This window comes from Stenella coeruleoalba (genome assembly GCF_951394435.1).
Source record: "Stenella coeruleoalba genome assembly, chromosome: 14".
Taxonomy (NCBI): domain Eukaryota; kingdom Metazoa; phylum Chordata; class Mammalia; order Artiodactyla; family Delphinidae; genus Stenella; species Stenella coeruleoalba.
The window spans coordinates 38283232-38301938 of record NC_137160.1 but is presented as its reverse complement, the minus strand read 5'-3'; the positions used below and the strand labels follow the sequence as shown (position 1 = coordinate 38301938).

The 18707-nt window shown below is 56.4% G+C and overlaps 1 protein-coding gene across 27 annotated transcripts in view; it reads right to left on the bottom strand.

Annotated features, from left to right (window-relative positions):
* CELF4 (CUGBP Elav-like family member 4) overlaps positions 1–18707 on the bottom strand; it is a gene marked incomplete at both ends in the record, with an annotated part of 298840 nt that overhangs the window by 14003 nt on the left and 266130 nt on the right. For 4 of the 27 annotated variants that reach the window (XM_079942010.1, XM_079941999.1, XM_079942001.1 and 1 more), the window contains 8 exons: positions 2039–2122; positions 7143–7226; positions 8837–8902; positions 12631–12780; positions 14553–14700; positions 15622–15765; positions 16196–16275; positions 16705–16830. In XM_079942010.1, the coding sequence (XP_079798136.1) occupies positions 2039–2122; positions 7143–7226; positions 8837–8902; positions 12631–12780; positions 14553–14700; positions 15622–15765; positions 16196–16275; positions 16705–16830 (882 nt within the window). Of the gene's footprint in view, positions 1–1978; positions 2123–7142; positions 7227–8836; positions 8903–12630; positions 12781–14552; positions 14701–15621; positions 15766–16195; positions 16276–16704; positions 16834–18707 lie in introns of all 27 variants that reach the window. The other 23 variants (XM_079942015.1, XM_079941997.1, XM_079942012.1 and 20 more) reach the window with 13 other exon arrangements.

Sequence of the window (18707 nt, the reverse complement as noted above, 5' to 3'; positions counted from 1 at the left end):
AAACGCACTCCAGCCCCGGGGCCCAGCATGTTCTGGGCTCTTCACAGTTTTCTTCTGATTTATGGAACATCTGAGGCTTACTTAGAGAGCAAAGGCAGCTGATCTCCAGTTTGTCGTTTTTACATACATAATGTAATTCGTCAGAAGAAACACCAGTCAAACAGTGGAGGGGTGCAACCTGGTCTTTTCCTTTTGCCTTGTTTTCCCATCCCCCAGAGAAATGAGCTGCTGGGGCAACTCTGTGCCACTGATATGCCACAGATTTTCAGTGGCAGCTGCCAGAGGGGAAAGGACAATGTGCAAAGATCTTGACTGCCTTGGGGAACATGCTTTCCACCCTGAAGCCCCTCCTGGTCCTGGAAGCCCCTCCTGGTCTCCAAACTGGAATCTCCTTAACATGTGCTTCCTGGTGCTTCTGCATTTCTGTACCTTCTCCCCCTCCCCACACCCAAGGGGGGACCCAGGTTCCCTGGCCAAAGCAGGATCCTATTCTGTCCTCACAGCCCCAGAATCTGGGGGTCAGCCTGGAGATTCTGAGCCCCTGGCTGACTCAGCTCTGGGGACTGGACTCCTCAATCCTTGGGGACTGGACTCCTCAATCCTTGGGGAATCATGAGTGGGTCTGGCCCCAGAAAGAAGCTCCCATGGAGGCAGAAGAGGTGGGAGAGGGGCTAAGGAGGAGTGGAGAGGAGAGGTGGGGGGATGAGGTGGGTTTCCAGGAGGTTGGAAGCAAACTGAAACTCAGGATGCCCAGATGAATTGGAATTTCAGATAAACAATCAATTACTTTTTTAGTATAAGTATATCCCCAATATTGCATGGGACATATTACACGTAATATTTGGGATATACGTATGCTAAAAATGTATCCATTGTTTATCCAAAGTTCTGATTTAACCGGGCATCCTGTGTTTTATATGATAACCATACTCCTAGATCCTCCCAAGTCCTTCGTCTCCTATCTAACACCCTGCCCAGGAGAATTTACCAGAAGTACTTCATCCTGTTACTCCCACCATCTTCCACTACCTATCACACCACCTGAAGCATCTTCACCTGAATGGTTGAAACCCTCGCCAGCACAGGCCCACCCTCACAGCTGGTCTCCCCTGAACCCTCCTTTCTCCCCAAAGCCTCCTGCTTCCTCATTCACTGACCTTTGACTCTTCTCATCCCAGCCCCCATGCCCTCATCCATTCCATTCCCCCTGCCTGGAATTTCCTCCCCTTCCTTTTTGTCTGTTTGCATCCACCTGCCTTTCTCCTTCCTCCATTACTTGGTGCCTCGCTGATTTCACTGCTGTTGAATAGATGTGATTTTCATCTAAGCTCAGACCTGAGGCTTCCTGAGGGCAGGAACCAGTTTCCTCTTCCTGATTCCTCAACAATTTGGCTCTCGTGGCCTGAGGGGGTGGGTAGGGGGAGGAGGGTTCATTGGATGGCAGGAGGGGAGCAAAGAGCAGGGTAGACAGAGAACGGGGTCAGGGGCAGGACAGAGAGATGGACAGAGGAGGCCAAGGGGCCGGCGGGGTAGGGGCCTCGGCTGGGCGGACCTCCCACCCCAAGGATCATGCCTGGCTTTTACCCCGGGGCCACTGTGGCCTTGAGAGGAGAGGGGCGCTGGGAGAATGGCTGTCGCCAGGCTCTGCTCCCTGCCCTTCCACCCCTGCCCAAGGTGGGTCCCTTCCCCTTCTCAGTCGGTGGGAATGGAACTTTTTGCCTGGGAGGAGAGACTATCTCTTGGACTGGGACAGGGGGTAGGGGGGCTGGATGGGGTGGGGGGGTGGGCAGAGAAAGCCAAGAAGCCAAAAGAACAGAAGAGAGAAGAGGGGTGAGAGGTGGAGGCTGGAGGCTGGGCACAGGGAGCACTTGGGGGGTGGGGCCGATGTGAAGGAGCAGGTTAAAAGCAGTTGGACACCGGTAAATTGGTGCGAGCACCACCCTGTCCTAGGTGAAGTTGGTTTGTTATCTTTACCCACCAAAGCATTTACTTTGGTTAGTCGCCCGATCCACAAACACTTTCGAGGAGATGACATTACCGAAAGGGAGGAACATCTGCATCAGCTCAGCGTCCCCAAACTCCTGGGGCAGATGGTAGATGAACAGGTTACAGCCCTCGGGCCCTGCGGTGAGGGGGGGGCGGGGGAGGAGGGATGGCGGGGTGGGGGAAGAGAGAGACAGAGGAGAGGTGAGCGAGTTAGGCAGCGGCAGCAGGGAGGGGTGGGGGCGAGGTTAGGAGGGGGAGTCTCATTCAAGATCCAAAAGTGGCCACGGAAAGCGGGGGGCTGCTGAGCCCCGGGTCTGAACTCTGGTCTCCGCTCTGCCCTTGGGCAAGTCACGGAACTTCTCTGCGCCTCAGTGACCTTTTCTGAAAAATGGGTCCATAACAGGGTGCCTTGCAACTCTAGGGCTCCAGGGGTGGAGTCAACCAGTGAATGGGGTGAACGTGCCAAGGCCTGATCAGTCATGGAGGGGAGATGCTGAGAAGAGGCAGGGGTAGGGAGACCTGCTGGGACCCTGCTCAGGGGACGTCAGAGGGAGCTGCCCTGGGGGCAGCCATGCCTGTGGTGCTGGGGCCTCTGGAAGCCTCGCTTCAGCCCCCAGAGGCAGGACTCTGGGGCCTGGAATCCCCATCCTCCTCGTGGCCAGCAGCCCCTGCTTCCCATCTGGTCCCCAACGGCCCTACCCTCTGCTACCCCGAACCTTAAAGTCAGCCCTGATCTTGGAGGTGGAAACCAAGATTGACCCCACCTCCTCCAGCAAGCTAGGTGAGCAGAAGGGGCTTCACTGCAAGGCTCCGTGATGGGATACCCACAAGCCAGGGTACCACGAGCCTTATGGTGCAAGTCTTCCCGTTTCATTACAGCAGTAACAGCCCTGCCACTTCTGTAGCACGAATTACATCCCAGGCTGCTCTGCACACTTCACGTGGATGTTAATTCACTTAATCCTTACAGCAGCCCTGAGGCTGTTGTCATTCTCACTTCACAGAAGAGAAAACTGAGGCCAGAGAGGTTAAGTCACCTGCCAAGTCACATAGCTAGTAGGCAATGGAGCCAGGATATGAACCCAGACCCAGGCTGTCTGCCTCCATAGTCTGTGCCCTCCTCTCTCTCTACCTATCATTCATCTCAGTGCCCCAGAAACCCTGAACCCCGCTGAGGTCTTTGGATTTCTGAAATTTGCAGATAGCTGAAGATTCACATGTTTCTTTTTAAATGACCAAAATGCTCAGTTTTAACTCTGAATGGGAAATCTCTCCAAGCTCCTTCGTCTTTTTCCTGCCATCTAAAATAGAGCATGCCACAGATAACTTAACCTTCTGAAGTGTGGACATTCCAATGTTTGTTTCCAGCCTATGGAGGACATGCAGAGGAAACAGCTGCACTTGCTAGGAGTTGGATAAGAACGAGGTGCTGATCAGAGGCTGGTAGAAACTAGGCAGGAGCTTAAGAGTGAAGACTGTAAGGCACCGATGTGGGCTGCTGTGTGGCTTTCACAGCCAGCACCCTGGTTCTCTGGGACGCGTGAGGCTGCCAGATCACCTGGTTTTGGAGCAAATCATCAGCTCTGGAATCTCTCTGCCCTTCTCTTCCTCTCCTTTCCCCTCCCGCTCTCCTAACTTCCTCCATCTATCTGCACCCCCTTGAGGTTCACAGCTGATAGCTAAGAGTCCTCTGACCACCAAAGCCTCCCTCTGAACCAATGACCTCCTCGGCCCCGGTCCCTGTCCTGCACCATCTGCCCATCCCCGGCCTCCGGCTTCCCCTCCCTGGACTGCTGGCTCTGCCAGCTGACGGCGCTTTCAGAACCGGCGCAAGCGAGCTCTTTCACCCACTGCCAGGGGTCCCAGGGCCGGATTCCACAAGCTCTGGTGGCCCTGCCCCCACCCCCTCCCCTCCAACCATGGCAGGTTCTCACTGGTTCACACTCTGTGAATGTGTCCCCAGCTAGATGTGAGTCCCCTTGCAGCAGGAACCAGCTTGAAGGCCTCATCTAACCCACACCTCCTCCAGGGTCGCACCCAGATCCTCCCCACACTGTCTCCCTTCCTGGGGCTCCCTGAGTCCAGAGCCCATATTCTGTAGTCTGAGGCTCTTTCTCAGGTAGGTCTGGGAAGCTTTCTCTCCAGCCAGAAGGGGGTGCTCTCTAGGGGCAGGGGCATTTGCCTTCCCCCCCCCCCCCCCCCCGTCCTCCTACTCCCCTCCCCCAGCACGAGCCTCCCTTCCTCTCCCATCTCAACTCTTCCAGACTTCCCCCACCCCTCCAACCTACGCTGACACCCGCCTTGAACTTGGGGCCCTCCCTACAAGTTCAAGTTCTGCAAGCTGCTTTGTGTGGACGTTATTTCTGTTCTCCTTAAAGACACAAGGAGCCTTCGAGCGTAGAACCTCTAGGCTCAGTCCCATCAGCATGGTGTGCGGCTGAGCCCCACAGGGACTCCCAGCCCCCTGCCCCTCACCCCTCCACAGTGAGCCTACACACTGTCCTACTGGGGCTACCCCGGAACCCGAATTCCCAGATTACAGAGCACCCAGATGGCATAACTGCAGGACTTTGGAGATCAATCTGGTCCAAACCAGACTCCTGACAAATGGTGAAATGAAGCTCCAGAGACAGAAAGTGACTGCCCTGGACCACACTGCAGCCCCTGGCACAGGAACCTGGGCTGATCTGTGGTCAGACAGCCTCAGGGCCTTCAGGCATCTGTTTTCAGGCTCAGCTCAAAGACAAGGGAGCTGGAAGGAGGGTCCTGCCCGGCAACCAGTGTGTCCTGGTATTTCAATGGCATGACACAAGGGGAGGTGACCACGGTGAAAAGAGGCTAACTACTGGCACGGCTGGAGGAACACAGCCTTCTTGTTCGTGCCTCATGCGATGCTGCACATGGCTTTGGTCTGGCTCCAACCCACTGTCAGCCTGTCTCCACCCCATTTCCAGGCTCACCGCAGACTTTGCAGCACCCATGCCTTTGCTCCTGCTGTTCTCCCAGCCTCAAATGCCCATCTCCCCATCTCTACATGCTGGAGGGGAGTCCTCATCCTTCAGGACCCCACAGATTTCCCCGAGGACCCCACTTCCAGCACCATGAGCTCGCCCTTATATGCAGCGCGCTTCTATAGGGATCTAGGTTCACATCTCACTGCTTCCCATGGCCTGCTCGCACAGCGCACCGAAGTCAGGGAGGATGGAGACAACAGTGGGAGATCCTCCCGCCCGATGGGAGGCTGGAGTGGGGACTGGCCACACAGGGTCAGCTCTAGAGAGCAGGGCACAGGGGTGGGGGTAGCTGAAGCTGCTTGGAGATGGAGAGAAGGTATGTGAAAGAGTTCAGAGCTAGACTCATGGGTTGGTACAAAGTATGAGGTAGGGGGTGGGGCAGGAAGCAGATGGTGGGGACTGTGTTTAAGGCCAGTGGTAGGGGCTGTCATATGTGTTGGTCAGACCAGCAATGACCTGCAGCTGTGTGTGTGTGTGTGTGTGTGTGTGTGTGTGTGTGTGTGTGTGTGTGTGTGTGTGTGTGTGTGTGTGTGTGTAGCAGGGTTTAGAGACCTCTGAGCCACAGGCCAGAGTGATACAGGGCACTGACTACGAGGTGAGGGCAGGTCAGCCTGAAGCCAGTGGGGTGACAGAGCAGTAAGGGCCATTGGGCACAGCTCTCTGCTCTGGGCCTGGGACAGGCAATGCTGGACTCTTGGACCCACTGCTTGTGGCCCTGACCTGACTGATGTGGTGCTGGAAGGCATCAATGGGGGGAGGAGGGAGGGGGCAGGGCAGGCTCCAGGGCCACAGCCCAGTGAGGGGACCATCTGGCAGAGGCAGGCTGATGGGCCATCGTCCACCCACACTTCACCAATGGGCCCAGGCGTGACTTGGAGCTGCAGCAGCTGCAGCATGGCTGCAGGAGTGAGCAGGGGGCCTCACCGTGCACCCTCTGGGTTCCTGCAGCTTCATCCTCATGGGCCCAGGGAGGTGATGACACAGGTCTCAGGAGCTGCCTGGTGCATGTGAACTAAGATAATGCCTCACATACAACTTTGGAGAGGGTGACAAACTGGTGAGGGGAGGGCTGTGTGCACGGTGAGAAAGCCGCAGGTGACTGCTGGAGTCTGGAAGGCAGACTTGAGCTAGTCTGATCCTCACACCCCTCTAGGGAATGATCATCACTTTACAGGTGAGGACACCAAGGCTGAGAGACGAGGGGCTGAGCTGGGAGTCAGACCCAGAAGGGTTTGCTTCAAAAACCAGCCTTTCAACCATCCAGGCTCTGGGGCCTGTTCGGGGCCTGTCTGACCACAGGGCTTTGGACCAGCAGACCCCCGGGTCCTTTCCAGGACTAGCCCGCATCCCACAGGTCTGGGAGAGTCTGCCGCAGGGGCTACGAGCCAGGATATGGAAACCACTGGAACCCTCTGGCCACGTGGGCTACATGGGCAGGTGTGGTGGCCTCACTGGCAGGCTGACCCTTTTCACGGGGTAGAGAGACAGGACCCCATGAAACCGAGCTCTGTGAGCATCCCTGCATCCCCGGGCGTGGATTTGTTATCCAGCTCCTGCGGGGCTCCGGACTCTGGAATGGGAGGACCCAGATTCTTTACGAGGTTCCAGCCTCCCGAGGCCCACTGGCCTTGCTGCCCTGTTCACACCAGGGCCTCCAGATGTGGCTTTCCAGGATCCCCTTCTTTCACTAGGCCTACACTGGGGCACTCCATCCCCTCACCTGCCCATGGAGTCCTGCCCTGGGAGCTCCAGCTGACTCTCTTTCTCACCTGGAAAGTACAACCTCTGTCCCTGATGAACTGGTATCCCCACTCCCGCCCACCACCCCAGCCACGACCATTCATATTTCTCCCCTTCCTTGCCACTGGACAAATGCTGCCCATCGAGGGAGGGGAGATTCTTGGACCCTGCCTGCTCCGGGACCCCACCTTCCTGACCACCCTCCACCTGGGTTTACAGAGCTGCCCGTGACAGTGCACCTCCGCGCTTGGATTGGAGAGCGCTGCCTCTCACCGTCCCGCAGCTCCTCTCACCCTCAACACAATGCAGATGTGGTCACCTTGCCAACGGAACACCCCTGCCAAAGGCCCCTTTGGGGAGAGAAGGGGGGAAGAAGCGTAGGAGCCCCGCTGGCAGACTCACCTTCTCTCTGTTGCTGGGGGATCATTGGAGGTGGCTGAGGAAAGGCCTGGCTTATCTGACCATAGGCAGCAGGGTAGGCGGCTGCTGGAGGGCCAAAGAGAAGAGGCAAGAGCAAGAGACGGTGACAGTGACACGGAGAGAGACAGGGTGAGAGGCAGGAAGAAAGAGAGAAATTTCAGTGTTGAGCAGTAAAAGCAGACCAGCGAAAAAATGCATTTTTAAGATAAAGCCAGTTTTCAGCAGTAATGAAGGAGAAGCGGCAAAGGGAAGACTAGAAGATGTGTATGTGCGCTGGTGTGTGTGTGTGTGTACGTGTGTGCACGCGCACGCTGGTGTGTGCATGGGGGAGGCGAGTTTAATCTGCAATGGACAACCCACGTGTGGATAATAACGGATAATCAAAAACATCAGAATGCCCTGGAGAGGATCGCCCCACACCGCCTGGAACCCACAAGGTTCCCCCTTCTCTGAGCCACGACTGACTCCGGCCACATACCCTCAGTCTCGCTCAGATGGCGCCTGTGTGGGAGACGGGAGCCCCCCTAGGTGTGAGCTTGGCCTCCGGGACCCTGCCAGCGGGTGGTTCCCCAGGGGCAGAGGGCTAAGTTGAACAAATCTGATGCTTTCTATATTCAACTGGAAAGGGCCAGAGGTGGGACAGGAGCGGCTAGCCCCCTCCTCCGCCTGGCCTGGCTCCCAAAGGGGCTCAGGGGCGCTCAGCAGGTGAAGGAGAGAGCTTCCCCTGGACTCCAGATGTGAGAAGCCCGCTTTATCCAGGTCCCCATGGTGCCAGGAAGCTCCGTCACCCTCAGGGGAGACACTGCTGGCTCCTAAACACAGCAAGGAGGGACCCTGACCAGGCCAGACAGCAGGACACTGGCTGGGCGGGGATGACTGTGGGGGTGTGTGTGTGTGTGTGTGTGTGTGTGTGTGTGTGTGTGTGTGTGTGTGTGTGTGTGTGTGTGTGTGTGTGTGTGTGTTGTGTGTTGTGTGTTGCTGAGCCTGGGGGAGGGAGAGAAGCGTGGCTGACAGCTGGCCTTGGGCTTCCTACGGTAGCTCATCACCTTCCCATTCAGTGACCCAAGGCCATCTGCTCGCCTCTCCTCTTTTCTACCTCTGGCTGCCTATCCTCCCTTGTTCCCTGTCCTCCTTGCTCGGGCCCCACTCCTGTTGCCTGTGTATGGCTGGTGGGGGGCAGGGATGGAAACTGCTTCCCTTCCCTCAAACGCAGGCATCAGTGCTTTCTGAGCCAGTGACACCTAGCTCCGGCCTCACCCCAGTGCTGCTGGGAGGCTTGGTGCTCCTGGACAAGCCAGCCCTGGCAGCACCACGGAGGAGGGAAATCTGGCCTCAAAGATGAGTCACTTCACAGCAAGGTTAAAGCTTAGCCTGTCTCACCAACTCATCGCACGTTCGGACCACCCACCACTGCCGTGTTGGGTTAGGGTTAGGTAAGCTCTGCCTGAAGGCCAAGGGGCACCTGCAGAGGGGGAGGGAGCCCGGCGGGGGTTGGGGGGGGGGTCTCTGTCAGTATAACACTCCCTCCTTCTACCACAGCTCCTGGCCAGTCCTGCCCTGCTCCCCCCTCCCTCACAGTGCTAGGCCCAGGCCTGGCTGGGTAGGGGGCACTGGTGCCCAGGCATGGGGAGGTGCATACAGCCGGGGGACCACCGAGGGGACGCGTGGATACTAACGACCTGCATACTGCTGCACTCCGGCGTAGGCCTGCTGCAGGGGGTCCGCGGCGGTGGGGCTCTGCGCTGCAGGGGAGCCAAGGGGGCAGAGGTCAGCGATGCCTACCCAAACCAGCTCCTCTCCCACCACACCCCTGGAGATGAGGCTGTAGCTGCACTGCCTCCCCAGCCACTGTGGTCTCTGTCCTGGGGCAGGGCATCTGAGGCAGGAACCCTGAAAGGGGGTTCCCCTTTCCTCAGCCTGGGGCCCTTAGTAGGGTAGAAAGCTGTTTCCCCTGGCTGGGGGATGCAGCCTGCCGCTGGCTTGGGTCAGGGGTGAGAGGTGTGGTTCATGCAGAAGGCTGGGAAGGGCAGGGAAGGAGACACCAGAGAAGGGCTTGACCATGAGGGGCTTGTGGGGAGACACCTGAGGGACCTGGCCCTGGAGAAGGGCTGTGGGAAAGCGGGCAAGGGTGCTAGAGGCTATCAGGAGGCTGGTTTCCTCCTCACTTATCCCTAGCAGGACTCAGGGGCAGAGCCCAGCTAGGCAAAAGAAAGGGCATGGAGGCCTCATCCTGCCATTCTTCCTGGGCCACCCATGCCTACTCAAACAGAGGGACCCCCTCCCAAATTCTTAGGGAGTTTGCACGAGGCACAGAGGTCTTTCATTCCTGGGCATGCCCTTAGTAGAACTGACCACACAAATAGATCTGCCCCACGGTGCCCACAGACACCAAAGAACAAGAAGACCAAGGACCTTCTAACACCTGATCTCATGAGTGGGACATCTGCTGCCCAGTGCGCGGGGGCCCTTGGGCTGACACTTTGGCAAGCAACCCAGAGAAGCTGGACTTCTTGGTTCACTTCTGTTGCCTTTGTTGTGTCTGCAGATGTGGTGGGCAGAAGCCTGGCTGCAGCATGGACCAGTGGTGGGCACTGCCTTTGGTGATCAAGGGCAGTGATGACTGAAGTGGGAGTGGGCTGGCCTTGGGGGCCCAGGGAGATGGGTGGGGACAGATCCAGCCTCAGTACATTTGAGGCAAGCTGGTGAACACAGGGAGGCAGAAAGGAAACCATCCAGGCTTATCGGCCTGGTGACCCAGGCCAGTGAAGCTAAACGGCAGTGCCAGGCTTTGGGGCCTGCAGACCAAGAAGAATCCCCAAATTTCCCTTCTGAGCTCTCTTCCCTGAACCTCTCAGTAACATTACACTAGAACGATAGCTCCTGGGTCTCTGAGGGACAAGGGAAAGTCCTGGGGCAGAGGTCCTTAGAGATCATGTGGATGGTAGCAGGTGAGCTGGGCCCAGGAGGGCACTGCCCAGAGTGGGGAGCTGAAGATGGGTAAGGATGCGGGCTCCTTCCCGCCTGGGGTTGCCCAGGACAAAACCCTATCCCTTGATTGCCCCCACGGTGGACACTGGAGCCCCCAGTGGTGAGGCAGCAGTAGTGGTGGCGTTTGGCAGGTGGCCTACTGCTCCCTCCGCCTGACTCTTCCACCAGCCTGAGCTCTCTGGAGGGAGAGCCACATCTTGCTTGTCCTCTTGGGCTACCCAGCTGCTCAGCCACAGAACGCCTTTATGCCAATTAGAAAAAAGATGTCTCTCCTCTGGGCAGAGTTGCGGTGCCCTGTGCAGAATATAACCTGCACAACCTCTGTGGCAGCTCCCCCAGCACAGCGCCAGGATCGTAGCAAGTGCTCAGCAAACACCGTGACATGGGCGAGAAATAACCAGTCCCTACCATTTGTGAGAGCCACCCCTTCAGGGGCGTTTTGTGGCAGTAAAAGCCACACTGTGTGCTTCCAGCATGATCCCGATGAGTAAAGGGGAGAGCAGAGATGCTACCTGGGGCTAGGACGTGGAGAAAGGCTTTCTGAGACCCCTCTCTACTTAGCTGCTTAACGACCTCATTAGTAACTGCCAAAGAATGAGCACTTTGAAGGATCTCGCTCGTTACAGCAGCTCCAAACTCTGCATTTAAAGATGGGAAATTCATTTTTTTAATGTACTACTTTTTTCCTTCCCTTCCCTCCATCCCTCCCTCCTGCTCTGGCAGGGGACTGTTTATGGGATGTGACAGATTGTTACAAATGGGGGAGAGAAACATTTCCAAATTCCACGAGGGAAATAGCTCACAGATGCTGGTAGGGGTGGGGAAGGACCAGGTTTGTCAAAATCCAGAGACCCAGATGGGCTTGTGGGCAGGCGAGGGAGGGGGTGGTGAAACCACCCAGATGTGCTGGGGACTGTATCTCCCAGCCCATGAGCCTGAGCGAGGAGAAGCCCAAGAACCTGAGATAGGGGGGCTCTCTCCCACCTCCAGCTTGCCAAGCCCCTCCCAGCCTGGAGCCTTCACCATTAAGCAACACTCCAGATCCCCCTCCAGGCCCTGTCACTTCAGTCTCTAGGCTTCCCTGGTCTGTTCGCTATGCAGTGAGGGGTGAGTTGTGGGAAAAGCACTGAGATGGGATCATGAACAACTCCAAGTTCAAAGTCAGGAAATTCTCCTCTATTTCTCTCTGGCACACTCAGCTTCTACTCTGCTGCTGGTACAACTTTTATATTCTATGGATGCCTGGGCCTCACTCCAGTGAAATCAGAATCTCTGGGCTTCTGTGGTTTTACGAAGCCACACAGTAGATTCTGATGGGCGACCAGAGTGGGAAGCACTACTCTGCCCCCCAAGGCTGACCTCCTCTGCCCTAGTTGGGCCAACCTCCTTACCCACCCTGCCCCTGCCAGGACAGCCCCTCCACAGCAGCGTGCTCCTTGCTCATCCGCACTTAATGTTTGATCTGAGCGCCTCCACAGGAGGCTCTGTTGGGCCTCCTCAGCCTACAGAATGAAAGAACTCTCCCTTCATTGGAATCCTTAGGCATCTCAAATCAGAGAACACTCACTCTTGACCAAAGTCTACTCTGCCTTATTGCCTCATTATTCTGTTGATGCATGTTATGTTCCTGACTGGATTTTGACCTCCCAGGAGATAGGCCCATGTCCTGCCCTCCTTCTGGGCCACCCCCCTTTCACCTTTCATAGACTGGGCACTTACTAGTACTTATGGGGACTCTGTGACCTCATCACCTGCCCTCCAGCAAGGACAGCATTCTCCTCGTTGCTATTACACTGCCTCTTGCCAGTCTACTCTAGGGCTTTGGGCCCAGCTTCCCAGCTCCAGTCCTCAAGACCAGGGAGATGAGCTGCTTAAAGTCAACTGGACACTCTTACCACAGGAGAACTGCTAAATTTTAGAGGAACAAAGTTAATCAGGAACAGGCCTCCTGGATCTTCTTGTGTGCCAGAATTCATGAAGGTAGGACCCAGGAACTGTCCAAAGTTCTGACCGCGGCTGCACCAAGGGACCGAACTGGTATGTACTAGTCAGACTGCCAATCTATATACCTCCACTTCCTTCCCCAAAGAGGCTTTTCCTATTTAATACTAAATATGATTATTCTTTTAGCTTCTATCCCCTCACTTCTTTTGGGTCAAATTCACTCTCAAGTAATTTGCAGCTATTAGCCTCTCTCTAGATGAGCTGGACAACTCATCTATTCTCCTTTCTCCTGAGGGAGCCCCAGGAATGGGGTTTTTTCTCACCCATCAGACTGACAAACCCCCAGGGATCTGTCTTCTCTTCCATCAGGAGCTCCCTGAAGGAAGGCAGGAGGCTGGCTTTCCCTGATCACATTTGGGGTTCCACCAAGGAACAGAGGGCAGGGAGCCACACATTCCCTGTTATAACGGCAAGGGCATGGACAGAATCGATGAGGAGTGTGTTGCATGGGGAAGGAAGGGCTGCCACATGTTCTTACCTGGGTAGGGGTGAATGCCATTGGCAAACACAGCTTCTGCAGCAGGTTGCCCATTGGCCTGTGGGGGGAGGCCAGTGAAGCCGTTCACCCCAATGGGGGACGGGATGCTAGGCACGGCTGGTGCAGTGATGCCCGGAGGGGTGCTGCCACCTGGTTCCAGAGGTGAAGATGGGTGGAGAAGGGAGGCAAACAGAACAAAGGTGATGAAGGCCAACCCATGGAGCTCCACCCTGCTGGCTCCAAGGACCTGGGGATGGGCTTGGACCTCACACATCAACTCAATCCTATCTGTGAATCAGGCCTTGGGTTATCATCTCCCTATATGTAATGAGTCTACTTACCCCAACTATATCTATACGTCAGAGTCCAAATCTCACGTACCCCACAAAGACTTCTCTTACCACTGACTGCTTGACCTTGGACCAGCAGCACATAGACCTCTAAGTGCCCTTGACTTTGACCACACTTGGTCTTCCTTTAGTCTTTTTCAATGATTCGTGCTCACCCCAGTTAAGTCAGGATGGACTGGTCTTTGTCTAGCCACCGAGGGGTTTCTAAGCTATGGCTCTGCTCTCTGCTATCCTAATTGGATCACTGAGGGGCTGATTTGCCTCCCTATGAGTAAGTCTTGATACTCAGGTGGAGGAGGTCTTAACTGTGGTGTTCCCTTGCATTGAGGGAGAAAGGCCTTTGCAGAGTCCAGACTCAGCCCTATTCCCACAGAAAGTAGACAGCCTGGCCTCCTCCTCTTAGGACAGTGGTAATGCTCATTGTGGCAGGGGTAAAGCTGGGGTCAGGTGACAATATGTTGTGCCCTCCCTACACCAGGTGGATGGAAACCAAGGTGTGGATGGCATGGTGATTGTACTGAGGCCCCAGAGGCTGGAAAGGCCTTCTTCTTCATGTAGGAAGCAGGGTGTCTCTGTGGATAAGGACCTGAGGCCATCAGGAGTGTCCCTAGATCGGGGATCAGAGCTTTGGGGTGGCGTTCAAGTTGGGGCTAGAGATGGCACAGTCTTTTATAGCTTTTAGCTGGGAAAGGAATAGCTCCTGGATGTCAGGAAGGCTGCTGCTATGGCCTGAGTGCAGATAGCGAAGGGAACTTGGTGAATGAGCGCTCAGCCCTTGGGGCTAGACAGGGATTCTTAACTTGGAAACGACTGCATCTGTAGCCACACATTCCTTGTAGGGAGCTGTCCTGTGCATCGCAGGATGCTTAGCAGCACCCCTGGTCTCTACCCACCAGATTACAGTAGCACCGCCCCCCTTCAGCTGTGACAACCAAAAATGTCCAGGACATTGCCAGATATTTGGGAGGGAGGGGCAAAATTGCCCTGGTTGAGAATCATTGAACTGGGCAATAGCCAGGATCCAATTAAAAACATGCTTTGTAAGCGGAGCTGTTTCCAACCCCTCTGTCCTTTAGTAACTCTTACAGTTCTCTCTTGCTTCTTGTGAAGCTGTCTTGGAAAAAGTCAGTGAATCTAGGTTGGGTTAAAGGGAAATGAATAAATGGGGTTCCTTCTGTGCTAGGGCCAGGGGTCACAGGATGGGCAGGGCTCTTTCCCTTTCAAACCTCAAAGGGAGATGTGTTCATGTCAATTTCTTTCCAGATATCTACACCAGAGATCAACGTGAATTGCTTCCTGATATGGCTAAACAATTTGAGTGAAATTCTCACCACTCTGAAATCATATCACAGACATCAGGGGTCCACATCCCATCTTCCCATGGGTCCTCAGGAATTAGAACACTTTTGAGACACACTGCCCAAGGATAAGGCCTGCATTGGGCCCAGACACTATGTGCTCTTGACACAGGATGGTCCATTGGTAGCCAAAATTGGCCAAACAAAAGGTACCGATGTGGGTCCAGCTGCTTTCCTGCCAGGCCAGGCCCTGTGTTGGTACCTGCCCACTTACCTGAGGTTGGGGTCATGGGTGCGGCCGCCAGGCCATTCATGTTGAGGGCCGCCATCTGCTGCATCTGGGCGGCGGCGAAGGCAGCCATGGGGTTCAGGTAACCACCCTGTGCGACTGACGCCATTAGTGCCGCTTGCTGCTGCATCAGCTGGGGCAGAGGGAGTGCAAAAAATATCATGCGCTTCCAGGGGGGGCGACCCTCCCCACCAAAGGGTTCAGCTCCCAGAGACCAGCCTCCTAGGCCCTGCACCCCAGGGAGCTCAGACACATCTCCCGACCCCCACCCCCAGGGAGCCCTGATGCCTTCCCCATACCTGCCCTAGCTCTCAGTGGCTGTTAGAGACCACCCCCTCCCGCCCCCCAAGAGAAAACTGTGTTCAAAAGTAATAGTAAGGTCCTTGGCACTCTAAAGTTGTAGAAGGTGGGGGAAGGGGACTGGCTCCATGGGCACCAGTCAGTCCTGTCGTTCATGGAGATGTGACATCCAAGGCTCTAGAGATGTGTTGGATGAGCCTCTGTAGAACTAAGTTGGAATGGGTGTCTGTTCAAAATGGTCCTAACTTGGAGTCTGTAGGGTGGAAGCTACAGGAGAATCACAAATAAAACCTCAGGCACCCCAAGGTTCTCACAGAGCTGAGTGGGGATGGGGGAGGTTGCTGAAAGTGGCCAAGTTTGGACCCTGCTGAACAAGTGAGGGGAGTTTGTATTTTTAGAAGCAGAACCCTGGCCTACCTTAGTGCCACCCATGTGGGGCTACAGGTCTGAGAGGCAGCTGAGGGGAGATGCTGGCAGAGCCCGCCCCAGTGTGGAAGAAAGAAGTTGATGGGCCGGGGCCTGAGCTGGGGCCTGAGAGGACTACAGAGGAGGTGTAGGGGATGAGGGCTTGGGGCACCTCGAAGGACCCCTGCCAGGAGTAACCAGAAGGCCTGAGGACACCCTTCCATGATCGGTGGCGGGGGTGGTGTGGTGTCAGCAGGACACTGAACCTCTCTCCCTGTTCCAGTCAGTGCTTCCTAGGATTTGCGAAGACCTGCGGCCCCCAGCCCCGCCCTGCTGTGCCCTCACTTACTGCCTGTGCGTAGGCACCGTAGGCCCCGAACGGGATGGCCATGGGGTTGAACATGCCCATTTGGCCAGCCATCTGCTGCATTCGCCGCATTGTGCGCTCCTTGTCGGTGTCGGCGAACTTGACCACCAGACTGGATGAGGCTCCCTGCAGCCAGGACTGTGCGTGAGGCCCACCAGCCCTAACCGCCTCTGCTCCCTGGCCTGGGCCCACCCAGTCCTCTCCACGGGGTGCTATGGGGGCGGGGTAGGTGGCACGGTGACAAGCACGAACCCTTCGTCCAGGGGTCTGGAGTCTTAACCCCCCACCCCCACCTCAGGCTTTTTCTATCTGGGTGACCTTGGGCCACTTTCTTAACATCTCTGGGCCTCAATGTCCTTGTCTTAGAAGTGCGGATATTGGCAGTGCCTTGCGGTCTCATGGGGAGGCTGTGAGCACCGCAAGCGTTTGGCATCCTGTGGCCGAGCGCGCGAGGGCTGTCGGGGCCCCGCGGATGCGTGGGGTGGCCGGGATGTCTCTGTCCCTCATTGCCCCGTTCCCTCCCCCCTCCCAACTCCCCCGGGGCGGCCGCACTCACCGGCATGGTCTGGCTGCCGTGCAGAGCGTTGATGGCGGCTTGCGCCTCGGCGTGGGAGGAGTACTTCACAAAGGCGCACCCTGGGGGGACGGGAGAGGCTGAGCCACGGCGCCAGGGCCCAGAGGAAGGTCAGAGAAGCGGAGGACTGAAAGACGGGGCACGGGAGGGGCCGAGGGGAGAGGGCGCCTCCCAGAAGAAAGCAGAGTGAGACACAGAAAGAGTGAGAGAGAACCGACAAACTCAGAGCCACACAAGGAGGCAGAGAAAGACCGGGACCGGCCAGAGTCTTCCAAGGACCCTTAAGTGGCCCCGTCCCCCGCGACTTGCATCGCGGCCTTTCCATCCCCGCAGGCCCAAGCGCCTCGCCCCTTCCAAGCAGCCTTACCCCGCTTGCCCGACGGGGCCAGCCCCAGACGGCTCGGGACTCTGCCGTCAGGCTGGCAGGAGACCCGCGGCCCCGCCCCGCCCACCTGCTCGCCCCACCCACTCCCCGCCCCGCCCCCACGCACCCTTGCTGTTGCCGTCTGGCCCGCGCAGAATGGTACACTCCTCGATGTTCCCGAAGGCCTCAAAGAGGCGGCGCACATCGTCCTCAGACTGCTGCTTGTTGAGCATGCCCACAAAGAGTTTTCTATCTTCTGGAACAAAATTAGGAGATGCTTACCCGGGCCGGGGGCCCGGCTGCGCGGGGTCGGGCCCGGGGGGAGGGCACGGCCGGAGGTGGAAGGGTTACGGAGGGGAAGGGTAGGAGCTGGGTAGGGGGCGGGAAGGGGGCGCACAGCAGGAGGGGGAGGGAAAACAAAGAGAGGGAGGCGGGTGGGGCACCGCTAGAAGGGGAGGAAGGACGCGGGGTGAGGGGGTTACGGGGAGAGGAGGGCAAGGCCAGAGGGGGAGGGGAGGTAGGAGGGGTTGGGTCTAAGGGGGGCAGGATTGCAGCGACTCTGCCCCTTCCTGCCTAGAGAGCAGACCTCACACTGAGGGGCAGGGCCACTGGCAGGCACCGGCACACAGGTCGTATGGGCAGCCCTACGTTCTCTTCCTCCTTCCTCTTAGACACAAACTATCTTCCTCAGCCACTTTCACCCCCAGATACCAAAATTAATTTACAACTGGCAAGTCTGCCACAGGGCCTTTGCATATGCTGTTCTCTCTGCCTGGAGTGTCCTCCACATCACAAAGTTGAATCCTCTAATGCTAGGTCTCAGTTTAAATATTGCTTTCTCATCAAAGCCCCTCCTTCCACTTCTTTATTCTCTGTCTCAGCCTTTCCCATGGTCCAAAATTCAAAGGACAAGTATTAACTACTTTGCCTGAGTAGTAGGTTTCTGTCTAGCTCCCCATCCCTCAATCTATGCTCCCTGAGGCAAGAGGCCAGGCCTCTGCTGGAGCAGTGGTAGCAGGCACATAGTAGGCCTGCAGGACTGAGCTACGGAATGAATGAATGAATGCCCTATGCCAGTCCCAGGAGCACACCTCCTTTCTGCCTCACATGTTCTTACCTCCATCTGGTGCTCCCTCCTCTTGCCCCTTCCTATTCATGCTGCGAAATTCAGCCCTGGGCACTTTGGAGGGCCTGTTTCTGAAGACTGGGCTCCCTCAGTAGCCTCCCCCCAACGCTTGTGTTGAGTACCAAATGGTTTGTTGACAGCACTCAGATGTGTGCTTAGGGTGACAGGGATCCCGTTAGGCTGTGTGGATTTGTAGTAGCTTGTGACTGCAAAAAGATTTCCCATCCCACAAGCTCTTACTGCAGTGTGACTTTCACTCCTCCCAGGGAGGTGGGGTCTAAGTTCCCTCCCCTTGAATCTGGGCGGGGCTGTGACTGCTCTAACCAATAAAGAATGGCAGAAGTGACACTGAGCTGCTTTCAAAGGCTCGGTCATAAAAAAGGATCAGCTTCCACTCTCGGCTTTCTCTTTTGGGCATGGTTGCTCTGTGGAAGCCAGCCACCATGCTGTGAAGAACCCCAACTAGCTCATACCGGGAGTCCACACGGAAAGGAACCCAGGCCTCCAGCTGACAGCCAGCATCAGCCACCAGACATGGAGCAAATGAGTCCTGAGATGATTCCAGGCCCCAGCCTGTGAGTCTTCCAGCTGAGGCCCAGACATCCTGCAGCAGAGACGACTGTCCAAGCTGTGCCAAACTGTCTCTGTCCAAGCTGTGCCCCGTCTGAATTCCTGACCACAGAATCCATGAGCAGAATAAATGGTTGTTTTATACCACTCCGTTTGGGGTTAAGTTGTTAGGCAGCCATAGCTGCTGGAACAGGGTCCCCGTGGTGGCAGACACCCTCTAGGTGCTTGTTGACTCTTCAATAACTGACACACACAGCCAAGACTGCAGAAATACCCACCCCAAAATTGCAAATGGCCTTGTGTTCACGGTTTCCACAGAATGCAAGGGCACTCCAGGACCATGTCCTCCTGGATTCAGGGTGGTTGGTACCTCCTGCACCAGAGCACCCCCGTCACTCACACGGCCAGGAGAGTTCACATAGAGACGAGGGGCT